General features: G+C 42.6%; 1 protein-coding gene across 1 annotated transcript in view; it reads left to right on the forward strand.

Annotated features, from left to right (window-relative positions):
* Positions 1–25,139, forward strand: part of PFKL (phosphofructokinase, liver type) — a 102,635-nt gene that overhangs the window by 41,894 nt on the left and 35,602 nt on the right. Inside the window, exons 8-12 of the mRNA XM_073647860.1 lie at positions 13,062–13,157; positions 15,561–15,653; positions 17,884–18,009; positions 19,492–19,556; positions 24,734–24,797. Of these exons, the coding sequence (XP_073503961.1) occupies positions 13,062–13,157; positions 15,561–15,653; positions 17,884–18,009; positions 19,492–19,556; positions 24,734–24,797 (444 nt within the window). The remainder of the gene's footprint in view (positions 1–13,061; positions 13,158–15,560; positions 15,654–17,883; positions 18,010–19,491; positions 19,557–24,733; positions 24,798–25,139) is intronic.

Consider the following 25,139-nt stretch of genomic DNA (forward strand, 5'->3'; position numbering starts at 1 on the left):
CAAACCAATTACATCTGACCCCACCGATGTCTTTGAAAAAGAATATACTATGCTGATACATGAAGCCTATCAAGCCAAGATATTGAATAAAAGAGAAAAGCATTTTTTAACGAATAGCCCAAATCAAACTTTGTTTTACCACCTACCAAAAATACACAGACACAAAGAATCCCCCCAGAAGACACATCCTATCAAGAATAGGCTCTCTCACTAGCTCTCTATCCCATTTTATTGATCTTTTTTTCCAGACTTATGTCCTCAAATTACCATCCTTTTTAAGAGACTCATCCCAACTCATTCTGGAGACAAAGGACCTACAATGGGGAGAAAACTTTGTTCCTCACCCTAGATTTATGTGCTCTATATTCCAACATAGAACACAGTTTAGGTCTTGATGCAGTAGACCACTTTCTATCAGGGGACAAAAATATACTATCGGAACAAAAAACATTCCCGTTGAAAGGTCTAAGATTCATTTTGGAGCATAACCTTTTCTCCTTTCAAGATAAGATGTACCTCCAGCAGATCGGGACCGCGATGGGGACTCGGGTCGCACCCAGTTTTGCAAATCTTTTTATGGGGCGATTCGAGTCCCTATCGCCTATTACATATCCAAAATATACCGAACATATGTTATTATCGTCGATATATCGATGACTTATTCCTTATATGGAAAGGTAAGGAAGAGGAAGCGTCTTCCTTCGCACAGGAACTAAATCAGAACAACTGGGGAATCTCCTTCACAAGCAATCTGTCCAGAGAAAGAGTTATTTTTCTGGATTTGGAATTATTTGTTAAAGATCAAACCATTCAGAGCAAAACCCATTCTAAACCAGTTGACACCAATGGTTATTTAGATTTCTCTAGCGCTCATTACCACAAATGTAAACGTAACATTCCATCCAGTCAATTTCGCCGGATCATGCGTAATGCACTTCCACAATAGATTATATTGAACAATCTAAAATCTTAATATCCAGATTCGAAGATGAAGGTTATCCAAAAGAATTAATCCAGTCCTCCTACCGAAAAAACCTGACACTCACACAAAATGTTTGCTTAGAAAAATCCCAAAAAGATTCAGTAAAGGACATATCAAAGTGGAGGTACAGTTTTATCACCGACTTCAACAGGGGTAATTCAAACATCCGTAGAATACTAAACAAGTACTGGTATCTCATCAGAAAAGATCCAATTCTGAAAGGGGTGGTACCCTCTAGACCCAACATAGTTTTCAGAAGAGGTAAGACTCTAAAAAACAACATAGCACCCAGTCTTTTAAGAGATAAGAAGGTAAACGACAGGAATGTTAAACATCAGAAAAAAAGAGAAAATGGGAATATTTAAATGTGGAAATATAAAATGTCACTGTTGTAAGATTATCAATTGGGATATGAGGAAGAGTATCCACACTAAGAATCCCAAGATCACCTTCAAACCCACCCAAGAGCTCACATGCAGCTCGGATTTTGTCATCTATGTGGTAACATGTAGTTGTGGGTTACATTATGTAGGACGGACCACCTAGACACCACGAAGCCGTATGAATGGCCACAGGCATAACGTTAAAAAGGGGTTTCTCAAACAGAGCCTTTCCAAACACATCACTCTTGTGCACAAGAAGAACTTTGACTCGATAACAGTGAGACCTGTAGAGCAAATTCCACCACTCACCAAGAACAGAAAATCGGTCCTCAATGCTTAAAGAATCCTACTGGGTCTATAGACTGGGCAGTCTGTATCCAGATGGATTAAATGAGACAGTTGAGACATATAGCAAGCAGAATAACACCACTTTTTCCATGGCAATTAACATCATGATACTTTTAGTAAAGTCCCATATCATGACTGTGGACCTGGGGCATCTCTCTGGCAATCCCCGATATCTCTCCAATGCAGCATATGTCTTTGACTAGTTTGTCACAATTAACCTCTTTCTCATATAATCTGTTCATACGTGCAAATCATTCCATCTGAGAATTAACATTATCGTTGTTGTGGGAAGTCACATCAATACACCGGTCATTGGTTTTTATCCCCCCTATAATTTACCCATTTACATTCAATTCATCACCAGCACATACATATATTTTAATCAATATAGATCCAGAATTCATGAGACAATCGAAATTATACCATCAAATCACTTTTCTTTATCTTTACTAACACATGCCCTACTTATTATCCAGCAGATGCTAAAGCATCACATTATATTCGAGATCTAATCCATGTGTATGTATGTATGTGTATATATATATATATATATCTCTATATATATATATCTCTATATATAGAGAGAGATAGATATATATATATATATATATATATATATATATATATATATATATATATGTAGAGATATATACACATATGTATATATATGTAGAGATATATACACATATGTATATACACAACTCAAAAAAATAAAGGGAACACTGAAATAACACATCCTAGATCTGAATGAATGAAATATTCTCATTGAATACTTTCTCTCTGTTGTGGAGTCTGGAGTGTAATTAATGAGTATAGGAGGACTTTTGTATACATGTATTTCTTACCAATAGTGTCATTGCTCAAATTTTAAAAATCATCACCCAAATGTGAGCTGGAAGTCTGTTAACCAAATGACTATTTTGTCAAAATCTATAATTATCTACTGTGTGGAGTTCCTACAAGAAATCTAAAAATTGATTTAGGGAGGCATTGGATTGATGTGATGGAGAGAAAAAAAAAATTCTGAAAAAACAAACAAAAAAAAAAAAAAAAAAAAACCATCCCAGACCAGACACATAGATGCATGCTCACTCCTGGAGTCTCACCCCTGGGCCGCAGTCCACGGAGCGGCCCCGAACCGGAGCGGTGAGTGTTATTGTGATACAAATTGTAGTTTGAGGTGTCAAATTGCTTATATTTATTCTTTGGTTTATTCCCCATACATGTGTGTAAAATTTTGTTTATATATAATATAAATATTATATATATATATATACATACATACACACTGCTCAAAAAAATAAAGGGAACACTCACATAACACATCCTAGATCTGAATGAATGAAATATTCTCATTGAATACTTTGTTCTGTACAAAGTTGAATGTGCTGACAACAAAGTCACACAATAATCAACAATGGAAATCAAATTTATTAGCCAATTGAGGCCTGGATTTGGCGTCACCCCCAAAATTAAAGTGGAAAAACACACTACAGGCTGATCCAACTTTGATGTAATGTTCTTAAAACAAGTCAAAATGAGGCTCAGTATTGTGTGTGGCCTCCACGTGCCTGTATGACCTCCCTACAACGCCTGGGCATGCTCCTGATGAGGTTGCGGATGGTCTCCTGTGGGATCTCCTCCCAGACCTGGACTAAAGCATCCGCCAACTCCTGGACAATCTGTGGTGCAACGTGACTTTGGTGGATGGATTGAGACATGATGTCCCATATGTGCTCAATCAGATTCAGGTCTGGGGAATGGGTGGGCCAGTCCATAGCTTCAATTCCTTCATCTTGCAGGAACTGCTGACACACTCCAGCCACATGAGGTCTGGCATTGTCCTGCAATAGGAGGAACCCAGGGCCAACCGCACCAGCATATGGTCTCACAAGGGGTCTGAGGATCTTATCTTAGTACCTAATGGCAGTCAGGCTACCTCTGTGCGGCCCTCCAAAGAAATGCCACCCCACACCATTACTGACCCACTGCCAAATCGGTCATGCTGAAGGATGTTGCTGGCAGCATATTGCTCTCCATGGCGTCTCCAGACTCTGTCACGTCTGTCACATGTGCTCAGTGTGAACCTGCTTTCATCTGTGAAGAGCACAGGGCGCCAGTGGCGACTTTGCCAATCCTGGTGTTCTGTGGCAAATGCCAAGCGTCCTGCACAACTCCCATCTGTGGACGTCGGGCCATCATACCACCCTCATGGAGTCGGTTTCTAACCGTTTGTGCAGACACATGCACATTTGTGGCCTGCTGGAGGTCATTTTGCAGGGCTCTGGCAGTGCTCCTCCTGTTCCTCCTTGCACAAAGGCGGAGGTAGCGGTCCTGCTGCTGGGTTGTTGCCCTCCTACGGCCCCCTCCATCTGGGACATCATGTCTCGCTCCATCCACCAACGTCACGTTGCACCACAGATTGTCCAGGAGTTGGCGAATGCTTTAGTCCAGGTCTGGGAGGATATCCCACAGGAGACCATCCACAACCTCATCAGGAGCATGCCCAGGAGGTGTAGGGAGGTCATACAGGCACGTGGAGGCCACACACAATACTGAGCCTCATTTTGACTTGTTTTAAAGACATTACATCATAGTTGGATCAGCCTGTAGTGTGTTTTTCCACTTTAATTTTGGGGGTGACACCAAATCCAGGCCTCAATTGGCTAATAAATTTGATTTCCATTGTTGATTATTGTGTGACTTTGTTGTCAGCACATTCAACTTTGTACAGAACAAAGTATTCAGTGAGAATATTTTATTCATCCAGATCTAGGATGTGTTATGTGAGTGTTCCCTTTATTTTTTTGAGCAGTGTGTATGTATGTATATACATATACATAAAAAAAAATATGTATGTATGTGTATATATATATATATATATATATATATATATATATATATATATATATATATATATATATATATATATATATATATATAAATAATATTATACACACATGTATGGGGAATAAATATAAGCAATTTGACACCTCAAACTACAATTTGTATCACAATAACACTCACCGCTCCGGTTCGGGGCCGCTCCGTGGACTGCGGCCCAGGGGTGAGACTCCAGGAGTGAGCATGTGTCTGGTCTGGGATGGTTTTTTTTTTTTTTTGTTTGTTTTTTCAGAATTTTTTTTTTCTCTCCATCACATCAATCCAATGCCTCCCTAAATCAATTTTTAGATTTCTTGTAGGAACTCCACACAGTAGATAATTATAGATTTTGACAAAATAGTCATTTGGTTAACATAGACTTCCAGCTCACATTTGGGTGATGATTTTTAAAATTTGAGCAATGACACTATTGGTAAGAAATACATGTATACAAAAGTCCTCCTATACTCATTAATTACACTCCAGACTCCACAACAGAGAGAGAGAGTAGATTTGAGTTGGGTTTTACCTCTGAGGGTGACCCTAGCCACAAGTAAAAATGCTGGGTATAAGAGTCAACCCTAAGGTCTCATACACACCTGATGAAGGCTCTATGGGCAGAAACGCGTTGTGTGATCCTTTTTAAAGACTCCCTTCTCCCTTCCCTTTTTTGTACATCCATGTCCCTTATGTGTATTCACGGTTTTATGATTTTTTAATAAACCTACAAATATTAATCCCTTGTGGAATATCCTCCATGTGATTGCACCACATTAGGAAGATTCAACAATTTTTTGGTTACTCTTGCTTTCACGGGAGCACCTCCAGAATCCATTTGTCTCAAAAAGTATAATTTCTGCATTTTTTGTTACTTCTATATTTTTTTAACTGTGTTTATACATCCTAGCGACTTAACCCCCATAAACTTTTTAAAACATGCTTTAATAACTTCTCAGGTCCATAACATCGTTGACTGTTGTGTATGGGCTGTGACTTGGGCTTTCATATGTCACTAGATGGTGGCCCGATTCGAATGCATCGGGTATTCTAGAATAGGTATGCGGCCGACCGGGTGCAATCAGCAAAGCGGTGTTTAAATTTGGCGGCAATATCGATGATTGGTCGCGGGCGGCGGCCGCGACCAATCAGCGAACCGTGTTAGTGAGGACTGGAGAGCGTGTTTAAATTTGGCACCAAAATCGCTGATTAGTTGCGACCAATCAGCAGAGCGGTGTTTAAATTTGGCACCAATAATGCTGATGGGTCGAGGCCGGCGACCGCGAACAATCAGCAGAGCGGGGTTTACATTTGGCCCCAATGCTGCTGATTGGTCCCGGCCGACGACCGCAACCAATCATCAGAGCGTTGTTTAAATTTGGCGCCAATCTCGCTGATTGGACGCGTCCGGCGTCCGCGTCCAATCAGCACAGCAGTGTTTAAATGTGGCGGCAAGATCGGTGATTGGTCGCGGCCGCTATTTAAATGTGGCGCTCAAATCGGTGATTGGTTGCGGGCAGCGGCCGCGACCAATCAGCAGAGCGGTGTTTAACTTTAGCGCCAAGATCACTGATTGGTCGGGTGTGGAGAGCGCGACCAATCAGCGAATCGTATTGGTGAGGAGCGGGGAGCGGAATCGTATTAGTGAGGACCGGGGAGCGCCGCTGCCTGTGCGGCTACTTTCGCTGCGAGAACCCGGGACATGAGCGGGCGCTCGGAGCAGAAGTATCCCGACCCGCAGCGCCGCTCCCCGGTCCTCCCTTCACGCCCTAGCCGCTGATGTCCCCACAGTATCCGCATGGTGTTACAAAGGTCTGGACATTTGTGTTAAAAATCGCTGATTGGTCGCTGGCGCTGCTCGCGACCAATCACCGATTTGGGAGCCAAATTTAAATATCGGCCGCGACCAATCACCGATCTTGGCTCCACATTTAAACACCGCTGTGCTGATTGGTCGCCGACGCTGGGCGCGACCAATCACCTATTTTGGCGGCCAATTTAAATAGCGTCCGCGACCAATCAGTACAGCGGTGTTTAAATGTGGAGCCAAGATCGGTGATTGGTCGCGGACGATATTTAAATTTGGCGCCCAAATCGGTGATTGGTCGCGAGCAGCGCCAGTGACCAATCAGCGATTTTTAACACAAATGTCCCGGACCTTTGTAACACCATGCGGGTACTGTGGGGACATCAGCGGCTAGGGTGTGAAGGGAGGACCGGGGAGCGGCGCTGCGGGTCGGGATACTTCTGCTGCGAGCGCCCGCTCATGTCCCGGGTTCTCGCAGCGGAAGTATCCGCACAGGCAGCGGCGCTGACATCCATGCGGCTAGGGCGTGAAGGGAGGACCGGGGAGCGGTGCTGACATCCAATTGGTCGCGGCCGCTATTTAAATGTGCCGCACAAATCGGTGATTGGTCGCCGACTTGGCCCGCGACCAATCACTGATCTTGCGGCGAAAGTTAAACACTACTGTGCTGATTGGTCGCGGATGCTGCCCGTGACCAATCACCGATTTGGGCGCCAAATTTAAATATCGACCGCGACCAATCACCGATCTTGGCTCCACATTTAAACTCCGCTGTGCTGAATGGTCGCCAATGCTGGCCGCGACCAATCACCGATTTTGGCGCCACATTTAAATAGCGTCCGCGACCAATCCGCACAGCGGTGTTTAAATGTGGGGCCAAGATCGGTGATTGGTCGCGGCCGATATTTGAATGTGGCGCCCAAATCGGTGATTGGTCGCGGGCAGCGTCCACGACCAATCAGCACCGTAGTGTTTAACTTTTGCGGCAAGATCCGTGATTGGTCGTGGGCCAAGACCGCGACCAATCACCGATTTGTGCGGCACTTTTAAATAGCGTCCGCGAGCAATTGGATGTCAGCGCCGCTCCCCGGTCCTCCCTTCACACCCTAGCCGCATGGATGTCAGCGGCGCTGCCTGTGCGGATACTTCCGCTCCGAGAACCCGGGACATGAGCGGGCACTCGGAGCAGAAGTATCCCGACCCGCAGCTGCGCTCCCCGGTTCTCCCTTCACACCCTAGCCGCTGATGTCCCCACAGTACCCGCATGGTGTTACAAAGGTCCGGACATTTGTGTTAAAAATCGCTGATTGGTCGCTGGCGCTGCCCGCGACCAATCACCGATTTGGGCGCCAAATTTAAATATCGGCCGCGACCAATCACCGATCTTGGCTCCACATTTAAACACCGCTGTGCTGATTGGTCGCGGCCGATATTTAAATTTGGCGGCCAAATAGGTGATTGGTCGCTGGCGCTGCCCGCGACCAATCAGCGATTTTTAACACAAATTTCCGGACCTTTGTAACACCATGCGGATACTGTGGGGACATCAGCGGCTAGGGTGTGAAGGGAGGACCGGGGAGCGGCGCTGCGAGTCCGGATACTTCTGCTGCGAGCGCCCGCTCATGTCACGTGTTCTTGCAGCGGAAGTATCCGCACAGGCAGCGGCGCTGACATCCAATTGGTCGCGGACGCTATTTAAAAGTGCCGCACAAATCGGTGATTGGTCGCTGTCTTGGCCCGCGACCAATGACTGATCTTGGCGCCAAAGTTAAACACTATTGTGCTGATTGGTCGCGGACGCTGACCGCGACCAATCACCGATTTGGGCGCCAAATTTAAATATCGGCCGCGACCAATCACCGATTTGGGCGCCAAATTTAAATATCGGCCGCGACCAATCACCGATCTTGGCTCCACATTTAAACACCGCTGTGGTGATTGGTCGCGGCCGATATTTAAATTTGGCGCCCAAATCGGTGATTGGTCGCGGGCAGCGTCGGCGACCAATCAGCACAGCGGTGTTTAAGTTTTGCGCTAAGATCAGTGATTGGTCAGGTCCGAAGACCACGACCAATCATCGAATCGTCTTGGTGAGGACCGGGGAGCGGCGCTGCCTGTGCGGCTACTTACGCTGCGAGAACCCGGGACATGAGCGGGCGCTCGCAGAAGAAGTATCCCGACCCGCAGCGCCGCTCCCCGGTCCTCCCTTCCGCATGGAGGTCAGCGGCGCCGGCGGTCCTTCCGCTGATACCGGCCGGGAGATGAGCGCCTCGCGGCGCTCATCTCCCCTTTGCATCGCTGCTCAGCTCCGTCCCGCAGATGAGCCGCTAACGGCCGCCATCTTTTTTTAGAAATCCCCCGGCACTGATTGGCCGCTGCCGGACCAATGAGCGACGCGGGATTTCCTGGACAGACAGACAGACGGACGGGATAAGACAATTATATATATATAGATTTTTTGTTGTCTGTGTGTCAATGAAAAAACTGACCGCACACTGACAATACAAATTGACATGTGAATAAAGTCTGTCAGCTTTTTTTCTTCATTTACAGGGCCCCGACAATTTGTTTTATGGGCCTTTTCACGTCCACTCCGATTGAAGTGAATGGAAGCTATGCTGCAGTGCACGGGAACGACCATTAGTGTACAGAGCTGTATTGTCTCGGCTCTGTACACTGTGTACAGTCATGGCCAAAAGTTTTGAGAATGACACCAAAATTATATTTTCACATGATCTGATGGCCTCTGATTTTTATTAGTGTTTGTCTGATGTTTATATCACATACAGAAATATAATTGCAATCATATTATGAGTACCAATAGGTTATATTGACAGTTAGAATGAGTTAATGCAGCAAGTCAATATTTGCAGTGTTGCCCCTTCTTCTTCAAGACCTCTGTAATTCTCCCTGGCATGCTCTCAATCAACTTTTGGACCAAATCCTGACTGATAGCAGTCCATTCTTGCATAATCAATGCTTGCATTTTGCCAGAATTTGTTGGTTTTTGTTTGTCCACCCGTATCTTGATGATTGACCACAAGTTCTCAATGGGATTAAGATCTGGGGAGTTTCCAGGTCATGGACCCAAAATCTCTATGTTTTGTTCCATGAGCCATTTAGTTATCACCTTTACTTTATGGCAAGGTGCTGCATCATGCTGGAAAAGGCATTGTTGGGCGCCAAACTGCTCTTGGACGGTTGGAAGAAGTTGCTCTTGGAGGACATTCTGGTACCATTCTTTATTCATGGCTGTGTTTTTAGGCAAGACTGTGAGTGAGCCGATTCCCTTGGCTGAGAAGCAACCCCACACATGAATGGTTTCAGGATGCTTTACAGTTGGCATGAGACAAGACTGGTGGTAGCGCTCACCTCTTCTTCTCCGAATAAGCTGTTTTCCAGATGTCCCAAACAATCGAAAAGGGGATTCATCAGAGAAAATGACTTTGTCCCAGTCCTCAGCAGTCCACTCCCTGTACCTTTTGCAGAATATCAGTCGGTCCCTGATGTTTTTTCTGGAGAGAAGTGGCTTCTTTGCTGCCCTCCTTGAAACCAGCCCTTGCTCAAAGAGTCTCCGCCTCACAGTGCGTGCAGAAGCACTCACACCAGCCTGCTGCCATTCCTGAGCAAGCTCGGCACTGCTGGTAGTCCGATCCCGCAGCTGAAACAGTTTTAAGATACGGTCCTGGCGCTTGCTGGTCTTTCTTGGGCGCCCTGGAGCCTTTTTGACAACAATGGAAGCTCTCTCCTTGAAGTTCTTGATGATGCGATAGATTGTTGACTGAGGTGCAATCTTTGTAGCTGCGATACTCTTCCCTGTTAGGCCATTTTTGTGCAGTGCAATGATGGCTGCACGTGTTTCTTTAGAGATAACCATGGTTAACTGAAGAGAAACAATGATACCAAGAACCAGCCTCCTTTTAAAGTGTCCAGTGATGTCATTCTTACTTAATCATGACTGATTGCCAGCCCTGTCCTCATCAACACCCACACCTGTGTTAATGGATCAATCACTAAAACGATGTTAGCTGCTCCTTTTAAGGCAGGACTGCAATGATGTTGAAATGTGTTTTGGGGGTTAAAGTTCATTTTCTGGGCAAATATTGACTTTGCAAGTACAGTAATTGCTGTTAAGCTGATCACTCTTTGACATTCAGGAGTATATGCAAATTGCTATTACAAAAAATGAAGCAGTAAACTTTGGAAAAATTACTATTTGTCTCATTCTCCATACTTTTGGCCATGACTGTACATAAGATCACAGCTAATCAGACTCACTGATCTAATATTGATGAACTATCATCAATATAGAAATCCTTGACTAAACCTTTAAATGAGTGTTATAATGTTGTATCTTCAGGAGCGCTCTGCTCCTCTGCCTCCCCGCTTCCTGCTTGCCGAGGGCGGTGTGCTCTTGAAGGTTGACTGTTTGGGACCGCAGTAAAGCTGCGACACCGCCTTGTCTGAGCCAGCTTCAGGGCACCGCTTGTAAGCTAAATATAAACCATAGAGCCTGCCAGTGGTGGGCACTCCTTACCTAGGTAACCAGACACTCTTAAGACCGCAGGATGGGCAGTAACCTAGCAACAAGCTGTAAACTAAGGAATTAAAATCCCTACGTTTTTGAAAACTGAGCAGATATGTAATAAGGGGTAAATTGCAAAGTTGACCTCTTTATACAAGCACTTTGTAATTTTAACCGTTTAAGAACTTGAGACAGCCCTTTAATTAGTTAACATGGCAGATGAGCTTTAGCTAATTGCTCATATTCTTTACTCCCAGTCAGTTTCTTTTTAATATAATACATTCTGAAGTTAGAAAATTGTTGCACTGATTTTGAATAAAAAATTTTCACTGTCAGTCTATACATTTGTGATTAGCGTGTCAAATGAATATTCCCAAGTTTTGTTCACTGATGAAGAGACTCCGTCACCAGATTTTTGCTGCCTTATGTAGGGGCAAAGATCTGATTCCTTTTGCCTAATCTTTTTATAGCATGCACCCTGATGAAGATGTTTTTAACAACTTTGGAATACACACTGTTTTTATCTACTCGCGCGTGCTGCTTCGTCGCCTACTGTCCTGATTCCAGGGATGTGTCCCTTACTGGGTTGCTTGCTGCAGTTTTGATTGCAAACCTTTTTCTCTGCTGTAGATTTACCATTGCTCTGAATGCTGAGCTCTGTATATCTCCCCATCCCACCACTGATTGACAGCTTTTTTTTTTTTTACAGTGTACACAGAAAGCTGCCAATCAATGGTGGGAGTGGTTGGACTACCTGGCAGCAAGTTTACTAGTCCTCTAGTGATGAACTCCTGCTGATAAAACTGTGATTTTCTAAAAACTACATAAAGTAGACAAAGTGACACATCATTGGAATCAGGGTCTCCCCCCCCCCCCCCCCCCCTATATCATGCTGCTTTTAGGTTAGGTAGCAATATTTTGTTGACAGATCCCCTATAGGTTGCATTTTTTATATTAATATTTTCCAATACAACTAGGCTACATTCCCACGATGAGCTTTTGACACGGCAGAATTTCTGCACCTATTATTTAGATTAGGTTACTTGTGTTTTTTCATTGGGTTTTTGTATGCAGTTTTTTAACATGCGCTTTTTGTATCTTTTTGGTGTCCTGCTGTAAATAAATCTATCTTCTCTTTTTTTTATACCTCCTGTTATTTGGCTAGGACAAAACTTTATTGAAATGCTTGGGTGCGGGTTACATGCGGTGTTGATTTTTTTCCGCCTCGGAAAACATGTGCCTTTTTTACTTGCGGATTTGACACATCTAATGCAAGTCTGTTGGGAAAATCTGCACAGAAAACTCAGTGCACCCACAAGAGAAATTGCCATGTTGTGGAACACGCACCGCAGGTCAGGTTACACGGAGTAACGAAAGCCCAGTGGGCAGGAGATCTCTATACATCCCATCTACTGTGCTGGGACTGTAAGACGCTGCTTTTATGACACCGCAAAAATACACAGTGTCAAAAACACACCAAAAGATCATGGTGGGAACGTGGCCTTACTGTATAAATATTTAGTTTTGGAGTATTGTAATGATAATGCTGAAATATCTCCAGCACAGGCGGACATATCATTGGTGCCACCTGTGGAGCTGCAGAGGCCCAATAGATTAGCGTGTTGACTGCCATCGTCAAAGACGTTTGCGGCTATAGAATTGTTCATAAGGGCAAGAGCTAATAAACTTCATAACTCACACATACTAGTTGACTGTAGGAGAGGGATAACCAGGTGCTGAGATATAGAATAAAAGCGGTCCTCTACGGACCAATCTTGGCACATATCCTTGGCAGAATGCTGCGGTTTTGCCCACCCACGTAACCTGTGAACTCGCCCATAGTCTGGTTTTTGCTCCACTAGTACTGTCCCTCTTCAGTTCTTGATACTGTTCTGATTGGGAAATGGCTAGGGGAGTAATAACTTAGATGGACAACAGTTGGCCACAAAACCTTAGGGCTGAACAGCAAAAAGCATACAAATTACTTGTTTTATACTCACAAGTAAGTTCCAAAATGTTTTCCATGGTCTGATGTGTACAATGCCAAGCTTTAGCCGAAATGTTTTCTAAAGTGCTAAACATTCAGTCATTTGGACAAGTAAATCCGGGTGTTTTATTTATTTTCTCTTTGTACAGTCTCGTAGCCGAGGTTCAAGACTAAACATCATTATAATCGCTGAAGGAGCCATTAATTGTAAAGGGGAACCAATTACTTCGAAGTATGTGAAAGAGGTAAGTTGTCTAATCTGCTTCCTTTTCTAGCTATAAAGAGAAGAACTGTAGATGGGTTACATACATGTATATATTAATGCTGGGCAGTACTAAATAATGTCACAATTGACTGTAGTAACTCTTGTATAGCTTGTATTAACGATGATAGCCTAAATCTGTATTAAAAGTTTATGTGCCCACGATGCAGAAATGAAGCAGAAAATTTCTGCAGCGTTTCTGCATGTTCTTGGCAGTCAAAAACGCTTACGGATTTTACACGCGTTTTTGCAGCGTTTTTACATGCGGATTTGACTTGCGTTTTTCAAATGCATTGGGACCTCAAATCCTCATGCAGAAACCCACAAATAATGGACATGCTGCGGATTTTTCTGCAAGGAAAATTCCACAACATGGGCACAGAACATGCAGATTTTCATTGGGGATCACGGGGCACTGATTACCAAGCATTTTGCAAGCGTTTACGCTGCGGAAATTCCGCAGCAAAAACGCTTGAAAAACGCATAGTGGGCACACAGCCTTAGTTAATTAAAGTGACTTGTGATGACATGTATTCACCATTGGACATGTTAGTCTTGTCATTTGTTGCACAATACAAAATAAGACTGTCAGGAATCAGCAGCATCTTTCTAGGCTCAGCTATGGAGTGGGGGGGGGGGGGTGTCTGAACAACAGACGACCTCAAAGGATTGGTCGGGTGTAAAGGGTGTCTGCCGCACACGATGGCTGTTCAGACACTGAGTGCACGCTTGGCCTGGCCAAGCATTGTTTTTTTGCATCTGTCTTAACCCCCCCTCTTCCTTGATTGACAGATCTGTCTTTACAGGAGTCACAGGAATATGGAGACTGATGGGTGGTGCAAAGAACTGCTTGGCCACTTAGAGTGCAGTACGCGCCTGTACTTGGTATGAACAGCCATCTTGTGCTGGCAGGCTTATTTTGAGTCCATCTTGTTTTCCAGATAGAAGACATTGGAGTAGTTGTGGTGTCCTCACATTTGAGGTTGTTGGTTTGTCCCAGCTAATTTGTAATATCTTGGGTTTAGAAACACCCACCGTCTTGCCACTCTTCCTTTATAGGAGTGGATATTGTTTAACTCCACCTCTTTCAAAAAAAACAAACTACCATACAGAGTTAGAAGGAAAAACTAAAAAACATTTGCATACTTTAATAACCCCGTTTTCAGATAACCAGGGTAATCACTTTGGCATCACACACAGAATAATAGCGACATCCTCCAAATCCAATTCCTTGCTTTTGATGTGCCATAGAACATATGGAGACTGGAGAAGCAATGATTTTACCCGTTAATACATGTGTGAGTCTCTGCAAAGCTTGATAAACACCCACACATGTAATAACGGGTCAAAACCTTGCTGTTCCCTGTTCAGTATTTTTGTACAGCACAATAAGAGCAAGAGATTAGATTTGGATGCTCACTATTATCTGTGTTGGATTACATTGGAGATTAGGGGTCCTCTCGTTTTCATGCATGTGTATCCATATGATAAGGCTGTTAGGTGCTGTCTCCCATCCCTTTTATTAAAATCTTGACATGTCACAACAGAGCTGTCAGATCTGAGCTGCAGAAGGGCAGTAACAAGATGAAGGCTTTCTGTGAAGATTTAAATTCTTTAGTCGCCATAAAAGTATGTGACCCAGAGTACTATAGTTAGACATCAAGAGTACCATGTCATATAACAAATTATCGATCTCTGTCTACAGGGAAAAATGAAGCAACACAACATGCAAAAAATTAAAAAAAAACTGCACCAACAATCCCATAATCCGTCAGCTATATAAAGATAAAAGGAGGCAGCACTCCATTAATAAGCAAAAAGTGTGGACTTTATTGGCCCACGTGAGCTAATAAAGTCTACACTTTTTGCTTATTAATGAAATGCTGCCTCTATCTATCTATGAAAAACAGATTGGAACAGCACCATAGGGAAAATAGTGGGTGCAAGACCCCACAAACAATGTATCCAGTTGTAATGTAAACGAAAACCAGAAAAGAAGGCAGAACTCCAATGAATTGAGGTGAAGAAAATGGTCTTTACTAGCCCGTGGTAAGGCTGGTGTGGTGACGAGAGGCATACCACATGGGCTAATAAAGTCATTTGTTTCACCTCAATTCAGTGGAGAGCTGCCATCTTTTCTTATTTTTATCCATCAGCAAAAAAGGAATCTCCTGGCCCTTTTTACCTAGAACTTCTCTAACGTTGTTAGGCGTTTACTCTCTCCAATAGTCTTTAGTATTTTCGATTGCAGAGCAAGTAACAATTGTTAATTGTATCAGGTTTTTTGCATTAAAATTTCAGAATTGTTGGCTACTTTAGTCTAAAAGGTGAAAGATATTGGAAGGTAAGTATTTTATGACGTAATTCCTTCCTTGTTTTTGAACAGCTGGTGGTCCGACGCTTGGGCTTTGATACCAGGGTCACCGTCCTTGGACATGTGCAGAGAGGAGGAACACCATCGGCCTTCGACCGTGTCTTGGTAAATAAATGCGCTTGAGGCAAAATGTCAAACATTTAATTAATCTTATACTAAAGTTTATAAATTTGGACAAGAGATATTAGATTGTAAATAGCGGCACTAACCACTGGTACGTTAAAAACAGTAACTTTATTCGGGCATCATGTTTCATGTAAAACACACTTAAGAGCTGGATGAAGGGGGTTTTACGCTAAACAGCTGTCGCTCGTTTTACTCTCCAGGTCCACGCTCCTCATATGATGCCCAAATAAAGTTACTGCTTTTAACGTACCAGTGGTGAGTGTCGCTATTTACAATTGCATATATCTTGTCCAAGTTTTTAATGCTCTTTTCCAATAGCAGAGAACCACATTTTCTGGTTTTCCTGATTTTTTGCAAATCCAGTAGGTTCGCTCCCTGATGTCCCTTTGACTACTGGAAAGGTTATAAATCCTAGCCATGATTGTACAATGAGGAGTCCCCTTTCCCCTGCAGGTTATAAATGGGATATTAGTAATGAGGGAGCTTAATAGAGCAAACAAAACAAGTCGTGTCAGCTCAGTGGCCACTCTTGATGACAGAGTTCCTCCCATGCATGGAAGCCCCAAGACAGTGTGCCAACAAGCTTAAAACGCTCCAGCATCCAGGAGGCTCTTCATAAAAACTTCCAACTATCTTCAAACTGGATTAAAATCTACATGGAGCATTTGGTATGGCCTAAAGTTGGATGTTTTTATGAAGCGCTCTTTGGATGCTGGGCGATCTGTTTTTAATAAGGGAGCTTGATAACTAATGTTGGCCTAACTATGCGATAGCTGTGGGCTGAAAGTTGATTCAGTGGACATCCGCTTTCTCCCATGACCACTCTACATACATAAAAGTATGGCTCAGCTTAGTATTCATGTGTTCAAATAGGGAGAGCAGAGGAAGCCACTAGCACTGGTAGTAGCACTCCCGGAGAACAAAAGTGTTTGGTTAAGTGCCCAACCCTCATCTCCCACAGCATCATCTGTCAAGGAGAGTGAGGAGACCTCCGTACCAATTATATTGTCCCAATGACTGTAATCTAAGTTTTGTAGCACTATGATTACCCATTTTTTGTGTCCATCAGGCTACAAAACTCCTTTCTAAGTGCCTATTTTCAGTGTCTCACAGCCTAGAAGGAGCCTAGTTGTGGGCACTTGCCCACTGTCGTGCATGTAGGGAGAGGTAACTGATATCTGTCTGACTTAGCCATGGAGATAGATACCATTTGATGCTGTAACATAGAAAATATGCATCAGCCGCTAAAACCAGATCATACATATGAAAGGATCACCTTTATACATGGTGTGATGGCCAATGTGTCACTAGTCTGCGCCCCAAAATGTAGTTCGGTCCTCATTAAGATACCATTTTTATGTATAATGATCCTGGTTTTCATTAGTTAACTCATGCTTCTGATTTACTTTTATCTAATAAAGATGAAGAATAATTACAATGAAGAATAACTATACATCTTCTTTGTAATTTAGTTTATATATCCTTCAAGGCTTTTCTATTCTTCATCTCCCCCTCCATCAGCACTTGTATCTCTGTGGAGCCCATCATACCACACAACTCGGCTGAATCCACATGTTATATGCAGATTTTGTTGGAAGATTTCACCTTTTGAAGCCCTGCAGCATTCCTTTTTAATTTGCTTTGAAAAAAACATTGATTGCAGATTATGGTTTTTGTACAGCCACAGCCAATCCAGTGGCCTTTCCTGCATACTGTAAGCCATGCAGGGGTACAGTGAATAGCATGATTTAATCATACACATCAGCTCCTGTCCTCCATTAGGCTCACCATCTAATTTTCCTATGTCAGATACAAATGCTATCCAATATGTTCTTAGCCAGTGGGAAAAAACCCTGTAGATTCCTAGAAGAAAACATGTTTGGGAGCACACACACTCCATACAGGTGCTGACCATGGTTGTATAGATCCTAGGACCCCAGCCCTTCAAGGTCACGCTTTTCACGACTGAGCCAAACATCTGAAAATGTAGGTTGACTAAATCTACACACAGCTGAATGTATAGACTGCTATGTATGTTTAAGGTAAAACTGGCTGTAACAAACCTGACCCATCACAGCAATCAAAAAGTGCAATAATACAATATCAACTTTTAATTATGTATGTGCTCAATCTCCAAAAGACAAAATAAGAATCTGGAAAGCATTTTTTTAAAGGTTTTACTATTTACATTTTTTTCTTTTTACTACAGAGCAGTAAAATGGGCATGGAAGCAGTTATTGCTTTGATGGAAGCGACTGCAGAAACCCCAGCCTGCGTGGTTAGTCTGTCTGGTAACCAGTCCGTTCGGCTGCCATTGATGGAGTGCGTTCAAGTGGTCAGTACCTTTAACATTCTTACATTTTGCAGATTTGTTGGGATGTTAAAAACTCCAGTTGTCTTTCTTTTAAATTTTGTTTCATTGTCAAGAAAAAGTGATTGTTACAAAATAGAAATAAGGCAAGAAATGGAAATGAAGGCCAAGTGTGGCAAAAGGATCCAGAGTTCCAGATCATTGTACACTTACTGGGCTGGTTCAGATGGTCTTATTTAGAAGCAGCTGCACAGTGAGAACACCACTGAAGAGATGCAGTGGTCTGTCACATGCCACACAACTAGACACTGCTCAGCGATGGGAGCCATGATGCCAGTACCACAGCATGTGACTGTAAGGCTGTGTGCACACGTCGCACTTTTGCCACACAAATTTGTTACAGAACCTGAAGGGTTCCAGCAAAGTGAATGAGAATCCAGAAGTGTCATGTACACTTTGCTTATTTGTAGCTTGTAGATTTGGTGCAGATTCAAATTTACAGTATGTCAATTCGCGTTTTTTCACCTACGGACTTCAATGTAGTCCGTTAAAAACACAGGTCTAAAAATGATTGCTTATTTGCTGCTTTTTGCTTGCTTTTTTTGCACGTGTTTTTAGACAGTAATTAATGCTGTAGAGATAAATAATAGATTGAGATATCTAATAGAGCTAGACAGACATATAGACACAGACAGATATATGGACAGACCGATAAACATATTACACAAAATGAAGTATTTTTGTGTGTGTTTCTTTTTTCTTACTGGGCCAGTTATAGCCTGTCCATTACTAGCACTAGGGCTTGATGTCAGCTGTGTTTTTGGACACTACACAGCTGACATCAACCTCAAAAACCATTACACCGATTGCCAACACACCAGGGCAATCGGGAACAGCCAAGTCAAAGCGTCAGAATTGGTGCATCTAATGTGATACTCCACTTCTGGGGCGGTTGAGGGCTGGTATTTTTAGGCTAAGAAGGGCCCAATAACCATGGACCTTCTCAGCCTGATGATAATAGCTCTCTGCTGGTTGCTTTACCGGTTACAAAAAAGGCGGGGACCTAACGTCATTTTATTTATTTATTTATTTAATCATAAAAAGCTGTCCAATAAGCTCCACAGGGTGCAATTTTATAATTTGTCGGAGGGGCTGTGCAATTATGTCTAGATGTCGGTCTATATACCTGTCGGTGTCTGTCTCTATAGCATTCATTACTACACAAAAACACACGTTTTTGCTGCTGCGTTTTTCCTGCCAAGAGATGCAGAAATGGTACATAAATTTCTGCATGCAATTACTCAATGTGTGCACACATGCCTGAACACCACTGATTGACTGCAACTGTCACCGCTTGAAGACAAAGACTGGAGGGATTGCCGGAGCTTTAGAACTGGATCGATGAGGGATTGAGGATTAGTAATTTTTCTTGCAGTTTTGTAACCTTTGATATAGTTTTGTTTCTTTAGGCTTATTGAATAGTAATATGCTATGTTATTATTTCAGACAAAAGACGTACAAAAAGCTATGGAAGAGAAAAAGTTTGAGGAAGCAATTCAGCTGCGAGGAAGGTAAAGCATTTATTAAAAGTTGGTAGCAAAAAGGCTATTATTTTGGATAGTTTATATGCTGCACACTGCTAGTGAACTAACATAACCCTATAAACTAAGGCCTCCATTAATCAAAGCAATTTTGCCAGAATTCTGGTGTAAATTGCTTACCAAAGTCATAAAATATTTGCACAACTCAGGGTTGCTCACAAATCTTAACACTTTTTGGATTTCAGGACAGTTTTTCTCAGCACCTTCAAAATGTGCAGAGGTGGGTCAGGTGCAGGAAACCACAGCTCGTCTAATTCATAACGAGCTGTGGCATTCCTTATGCCGGAAGACTTATGCCAGTCAAGGACTAGCATAAGATTTGAGGTGAGGTGCAAGAAGGCACACACCAAATGTCAGATGCTCCTGATTCAAAGGTGTCCTCATCCTTTTAACCTCTTTCTGACGCGAGACATATCTATACTTTTCTGTGGCCTAGGCCTTAATGACCAGTTACGTATAGATGCGTCTCGGCGATCGCGCCGTCACAGAGGCTGATTCTGACAGCGGACACCCAGCATTCATTGTCCGGAGCGGAGCCCGCACCTCTCCCAGCACTTTAACCCCCTAGCATTTAGCGAGTGAGCAGAGGGACAAAAGCCCCTCTGCTCTTGAATCGATGACCTCTCAAGGTCCCGATCGTTGCCATAGTGACCTGATGTCGTCATGATGACATCCGGGTCACCAGGCACTAGCCAGGTAGTTAGATCATGATCAGTGCATGAGCTAAGTATCCTGTGTCTGCAGGGCTGATAGCTATAAGGCATAGCAATGATCCTGCACTGCTATGCCTTATAGCAGCGATCAGACTGCAGAAAGTGAAAGAAGTTGTAAAAATATTTTAAAAAATATAGATATATTGTACCCATAAATAAATATTATTATGAAAAAAAAACAAAAACCAAACAATAAAAGTACACCTATTTTGGTAACGCCGTGTCCAGAATGACCTGACCTGTAAAACTGTCCCACTAGTTAACCTCTTTAGTGAGCACGGTAAAAGTAAAAAATAAAAAGCGAAGCAAAAAAAACGGTGCTTTATCATCATACCGCTGAACAAAGAGTGGAATAACACACAATCAAAAAGACGAATGAAAATAAAAATGGTGAAAACACCATACAGCTGCCATACAGCTCTATCAGCCTAAGAATAAAAGTTATAGCTCTGCGTAAAGCGATGCGAAAGAAAAAATGTTCTTATTGTGTAAAATCGCCAAAACATTAAAGATATAAATGTCGTATTGCTGTAAACTTACTGACCCGAAGATTTGAGGTGAGGTGCAAGGAGGCGCACGCTAATTGTCAGATGTTCCTGATTCAAAGGTGTCCTCATGCTTTTAACCCCTTTCTGACGCATCTATACATTTAGGCACATCAGGGGCTCTCCAAACGCGACATGGCGTCTTCTTATTATTAAAGCAAATTTAACATTCAAAAAGTCAAATAGCGCTCCTTCCTTTTGAACCCTGCCGTGCTCCCAAACAGTGGTTTTCACCCAGATATGGGGTATCGACGTGCTCAGGAGAAATTGCACAACAAATTTTGGGGTCCATTTTTTCCTGTTACCCTTGTGAAAATAAAAAAATTGGATCTAAAGTAACATTTTTGTGAAAGAAAGTTAAATGTTCATTGTTTTCTTCCACATTCCAACAATTCCTGTGAAGCACCTGAAGAGTTAATAAACCTCCTGAATGTGGTTTTGAGCACCTTGAGGGATGCAGTTTTTAGAATGATGTCACTTTGGGTACTTTCTGTCATAAAGGCCCCTCAAAGTCACTTCAAATGTGATGTGGTCCCTAAAAAAGTGATTTTCTCAATTTTGCTGGAAAAATTAGAAATCTCTGGTTCACTTTTAACCCTTATAACTTCCTAACAAAAAAGAAAAATTTGGTTCCAAAATTGTGCTGATGTAAAGTAGACATGGGAAATGTTATTTATTATTATTTAATTGCGAAATTTTCAACATTTTCGCCAAATTTCAGATTTTTTTCACAAATAAACGCCAGTCATATCAAATAAATGTTACCACTATCATGAAGTACAGTATGTCACGAAAAAAACATCTCAGGCTGCGTGCCCACTATGCAATTTTCAAGCGTTTTTGTCGTGGAATTTCCCCAGCGAAAACGCTTAAAATCGCTTGGTGATACGTGCCCCATGGTCCCCAATGATAATCCGCATGTGCTGCGCACATGCTGCGGAAATTTCCGCTGCGGATTATCATTGCTTAAAAATACGCAGCATGTCCATTAATTTTGCGGACACACAGCGTAATTGCCGCCATTGACTTGCACTGAAACGCATATTATCCGTGTCAGTACATTTGCACATACGGATAATATGCGATTCAGTGTGCGGATAGTACCTGGGTTTGGAGAAGAGGAGACTCCCCTTCAGACCCGGATACCATAGAACCTGTTAAAAAAAAAAAGATTATACTTACCTTCTGATGGCCCCCGGTATCCTCAGCGATGTGTCCGGGCTGTTGTATGAGTCGCGGTGGTGTGAAAGGACCTGTCATGACGTCATTTAGTCATGTGACAGGTCACGTGACCGCTGACGTCGGCGGACGCGTGACGTGTCACATGACTCGATGTCATGGCAGGTCCTTTCACACCACCGCAAGTCATACAACAGACCGGACGGAGCGGAGAAAATGCCGGGGGACATTGGAAGGTAAGTATAATCTTTATTTTTTACCATTCTTATTCTTTTTTTTAACTATTACTTGGTCACACTATATAGTGTGACCAAGTTGTCAAGCACTTTCCAAGTGATGCTAAAATCGCTTGGAAAAGCGCTTGATTACCCGCATGCAGAAATGCATGCAAAAACGCTTGACAAACGCTTCTACCTGGCAGGAAAAACGCAGGTAAAATCCGCATTTGTTTTTCCTGCCAGGGAGAAGCGGAAAAAATCTGCAGCATTTCTGCATCGTGGGCACATAGCCTGAGAATTAGTGGGATCCAGAGTTATTACCTCATGAAGTGATAGTGGTCAGAATTGTAAAAATTGGCCTGGTCATTAACTTGCAAACCACCTTCGGGGTAAAGGGGTTAAAGGAGTTCTCAGTACCACTTTTCTAGCAACACTGAATACTAAGCAACCTTTTAGATGATTAATAAAAGTACCAATGTACACTGTGTTCTGGATCAGTACTAGACTTCTATGTACTGCCATTATCTGCAAGGATTACTATGCTCCATCATGGACAGTGTCTGCATTGACTACACATACGGTATTTTCGCTTATGCACAAAGGTGGAGAGCCAACCTACCTCCTGCAACCCCCCACCTTCCCCTCCTGAAGCTGCGTGTTAGGACATGCAGGCATTCGAAAGCTAAATCCTTTGACACTTTTACATATTCTATTTGTTGCTGCATTACCGAGAAATGAGTGTCTTAATTCATATTATTTGCAGAAGTGGTGGTGGTTGCTGTGAGAACAGTAGTTCCCGAGCCTCTGCCTCCCTAGGTTGTTTCCCTGCCTGGCGCCTAACGTCACACAGCCAGTGAGCTAAGAGATCACACTGTCAGCTATCAATCAGGTTAAAGCGGCTGGTGCTAGATGGGGAAACCACCTCCAGATGCATTGGCTCGGGGAGTGCTTTGTCACGCCCAGAGCACATAATATCTCATTTGCATAGGAATTAAAAAGCTGATTTCTCGGGAATGCAGCACTATATAGAAGATATAAAGGTGTCCATTAATTTACCTTTGAAAGATTCTGTACCATTCAATTTGCTTCAAATGCCAGTACTATATGTGTTTTTAATTACATTAGCCAGATATCCTGAGAACTGACTGGGATTGATGAGCGTAATATGGTATTAATTTATTTTTATTATAAAGATAGAATTCGGATTGTGCCTTTTTCTATTCAGCAGTTTATTAGCGATAGTTTTGTGTCTTCATTCGACATTTTAGCGTGCTTTGCTGTTGAGAAGCCGTTGTTAGAAAGCTTGTAATTTGGTCATTAGTGATATAAACACCTTCATGTTCACATGGTAATTGGAGCTGCTAAAACAAACATGGATCAGAAGTCGGAATTCCTAAAATGTCATCAGGAAAGCCAGATCAGCCCCCTGAGAATGATGGGAATGCAAACTCGTATATTTATTTTGTGGGCAAGGAACCACCTTCTTATGCCCTATTCATGGAAGCTGACACAATACCTTTTTACTTCTTCGGCTATGTGACCTCACAAGTCCTATCAAACTACAAGCAAGAGTTGGTGAAGTTGGACTTTTGGGTAGTTTAGATTTTAACAACCATGTTGGAAAAAAAGGTGTTTAAACTAACCAAATCCGGTCTCTGGTCCAAGAAATTGTCCTCATGTACAGTGCAAATTGTGCTACTCCCACAATTTTTTCCCCTAAACTTCGTAAATGTTTATGTAATGTAGTGTATGTATGTTGATATACTCATTGTTTGCCATCTTCTGCAGTTTTCAGCGCCATTCTGGTCCTTTTTTCACTCGTGTCACACTGGGGGTCTGTGTGTGAGCCGGAAATCGCTTTATAATGTAAGTGTATGGAGCGTCGTTGTGACTCCATAGACTCCATTATAGAAGCCACTACCAGCTCACACATAGAGGCCAGTGTCATCTGGCAAGTCTGAATGAAAGTCATGTGACCCAGCAGAGGAGTGGAGCGGCGCTGCAAACTGGGGAAGATGGTGAGTGCTGAGTATACTTACATTACATTACATATCCATGTAGACAAGTTTAGGGAATAAAAACATTGAGAGTGCTGCTTTACTGAATATAGCACATCTTACTCCATCAAGATGCAGGCGCCATCGTCACATAGTGTGCTCCATTCATGGACCGCAGATACTGCTGTAATTCCCACCACTTTTGAGGCTAGAATTCTGATGCATTTGCAGGGCCATGATTAGCCGCACTTCCACCGCTAACCTCTGCTCACTTTTAAAAAAGTAGCCAGAGTCGGGGTAAGAAAGCCAAATGCTGTATTTACTCAATTTTTTTCTTTTTTTAAATAGTTTAAAACTTCATCTGGAAAGTAAGGTAGAATATATGTGTTTGTGTGTCCAACATAGTAATGCTAATTCTGAGAGAAAATGTTCTACTGTATAAAGCTTTTAGATGAAAGCCATTTTGTGAGGGTTTTTTTCTGTTTTTTTTTTTAGGAGTTTTGAAAATAACTGGAACATTTACAAGCTGCTTTCACATCACAAGCCATCTATGGAGAAGGTAATGCTGGTTATCTTATACCTACTGTCATCAGTTCATAAACACTAGAGAGAACTTACAAGAAACATGACAGTATATACTGTAAATCCACTTATTGTCAGTCTTTTATAATTCCATGTTTGTTGCCTCATGTAACCTGCTGTCGGCATAACCGGACATCACCTCTCTGAGCAGTTAGGGGTCAAGATTAGAAGACCCCACTGCAGATTGTATTTATTTCCCCAGCAATTGTGCTATTTTTTGTCATAGGAAGTGTTGTATCCTCAATTAACAAAGTAGTGACTCCATAAGGTGAAGTCTGTTCAATTTTAGGTCCTTAGCCGAGGAACATAATTCAGTTCT

Source organism: Phyllobates terribilis, unplaced genomic scaffold (genome assembly GCF_046119375.1).
Source record: "Phyllobates terribilis strain yellow unplaced genomic scaffold, ASM4611937v1 Scaffold_9__5_contigs__length_417890890, whole genome shotgun sequence".
NCBI lineage: Eukaryota > Metazoa > Chordata > Amphibia > Anura > Dendrobatidae > Phyllobates > Phyllobates terribilis.